General features: G+C 36.2%; 1 protein-coding gene across 1 annotated transcript in view; it reads left to right on the forward strand.

The window, feature by feature from the left end:
- Positions 1–729: 729 nt before the first annotated feature.
- The window catches only part of LOC107592491 (antigen peptide transporter 1), a 10,237-nt gene continuing 8,450 nt past the window's right edge, over positions 730–2,516 (forward strand). Inside the window, exons 1-3 of the mRNA XM_016282025.1 lie at positions 730–894; positions 1,258–1,592; positions 1,713–1,908. Of these exons, the coding sequence (XP_016137511.1) occupies positions 1,266–1,592; positions 1,713–1,908 (523 nt within the window). The 5' untranslated portion in view covers positions 730–894; positions 1,258–1,265. The remainder of the gene's footprint in view (positions 895–1,257; positions 1,593–1,712; positions 1,909–2,516) is intronic.

Below are 2,516 nucleotides of genomic sequence, written 5' to 3' on the forward strand. Positions count from 1 at the left end.
CTTTATAACCTTTTCCAGACTGATAGATCTCAATTACTTTTTCTCTAGTCAAACACCAGTCAGAGATTATAATTATAATTATAATTTGGACTAGTGTTAATTCAGTTAGAGATATCTCTAATTTAATTATCACTAGTAGAATTGTAATTTGAGATATCTCTAATTAGAATTATGCCTAGTACAAAATCAATTATAGATATCTTTAATTACAATTTATACTAGTCAAAACTCTTTTGTAGATATCCGAAAATATTTTCCAATGGACGTCAATGGAACAATACGACTAGTCGTAATAGCATTGTAGATATCTTAACTCCAATTACGATGAGTCAAAATTGCAGAATAGATATCTGGAATTGGAATTTTGACTAGTCAAAACTAAATTATGACTAGTACAGCAAGGAGTATTTAATGCTAATACGGCTTGCCATATGAGACAGGTCGCAGCGGTCAAAGACGCCTTTTTACCTGCTTTTTACATAGGAGGACAGTGACAAAACAGCGAAAACCGACATAAAAACACCGGCCTGTGCGGCATTTAAAAAAAAAATTTTTTTACAGACGTTCAACGTTATTAATATGTAATAGATGAGCCCTCCTTGATTGGCCAGTTGCCTACCAACGCCTTCCTGCCAACCAATGAGGTAGGACTTCCTCGCTACCGGCACGTTACTTAATTAATATTCATGAGATGCTCAAATGGGATTTTCCTTGCAGTACATACTTTCGGTTTCAGATTCGTGACCCGTATGCAGGCTACACGAGCAGCACTCTTATTTATCTTCTTTATTTTCTGTTTTTAAACTATAATGTATTAAATACATGTAACGTGGACACTGAAAACATTACATTCTTGCATTTTAAAGCAGATTTTCAATAGTATCTACTAACAAGGTACGTATTGTTTCCTTCTTTCTGTTCAATGACATGTTTAATCAACTCTTTAATCTTATCTTACACAATACTTAAATCATTTTGTACAGTCAAGAATTATTCTCAACTTTGACTACTACTTTGCTTTAAGCAAAAACTTATTGAACGTAAATGAACATAATTTTTAGAGTGAAAGTGAAAGTGAATTACTTATACGAAACCAATAACAAAAAAATACCATTGTTTTACGTTGAACATGGTAACATGATAATGACATGTTGTGATATCATAAACGCTGTTTTTGGCACGTGCTATTCTGGTTGTTTGTAATAGCAAATGTATTTGTTCTGTGATTTGTTTGAAATGCTGTTTTCTCTTTGCCAGTGCTGGAGATGAAGGATAAGATGGCCTTTCCTCTGTTCACCCTGTTGGCAGTGTGTGTGGACGTGAGTGCCGTGATGTTCATTGGTGCCATCCAGCTCACCCCGTCCTTCATCAATAACACCTTCATCCTGCTGTGGGCCGGTGGACTGCTCCGAACATGTCTCCTCCTCTTCGTCTCCTTCACCTACCCTGGCAGCCCGGCGTGGATGAGAGGATTCGAGGGGGTGCAGACGGCCGTAATTCACGGTCTTCTCTATCCAGTGTATATCTCCTTCCTCTGGGCCCGTGACAGGTCTACGGTGGAGCTGGTGTGGGGCTGGCACACCTGTCAAGGGGTAAGATGTGTTTTAACACGTTTAAATGGCGTACAGACACCTGGAAGAGTATTTTAAATGTCAGGTGTGAAGATACAGTGTTATTTTGTATGTGTGCATTAAAATCCGATTATATTTCAGCTCCTGCAGGGCTATGCGGTGTTGGCTTTGTCTCTGTTGCTGTGGAAACGCTATGTTCCCGCTATCCTCCCGACAGCCAAAAAGCAGAAAACAGAGCAGAAGGGCAAGGCTTCACTGCAAAGGCTGCTGGGATACATGAAGCCTTTCAGTGGACGTTTTGCAGTAGTCTTCTTCTTTGTGGTTATTTCTTCATTAGGTAAAACCATGCTTATGTGTTGTGTCACACATATAAATGCACTTCTTCGATTTAATTTTATGAGTCAAAGTGGGATTTGGCAATTTTGCAAAAAAGACCCCCAAATATGATGATTCTTCTGCAAAGGACCCCAATCCTAAAATTAAAAAGGCAGCTGTATATATATTTTTTTCATGTATAAAGACCCAATTTATATAGTAAAAATTAATATTATAAATATGTCTAAAATATTATTTGGCAAATATTTACTTTCTACGGAGCCCCGCACATGACATGCAAGAAAAAATAAATAAATTGTGTGCACGATTTACTAATCCGTTCCCTCGATGTTCTAAAACGTCCACATGATTACTATTTCGTTCCCTCGATTTGCTAAATCGTGCGCACAATTTACTAATTAGTTCTCTTGATTTATAAATCGTGTTCATGATTTAGCCTACTATTTTTTTCGTGCATGCCATGTGCGGTGCTCCGTAACTTTCTATTACGATACTGTTAGATGTACAATTTATTGAATCAGTTTATCAATTTATATAAAAAAAATAATAATAATATATATATATATATATATATATATATATATATATATACTATATTTTTTTTTTTAT

This window comes from Sinocyclocheilus grahami, unplaced genomic scaffold (assembly GCF_001515645.1).
Source record: "Sinocyclocheilus grahami isolate Dianchi unplaced genomic scaffold, SAMN03320097.WGS_v1.1 scaffold153.1, whole genome shotgun sequence".
Classification (NCBI taxonomy): domain Eukaryota; kingdom Metazoa; phylum Chordata; class Actinopteri; order Cypriniformes; family Cyprinidae; genus Sinocyclocheilus; species Sinocyclocheilus grahami.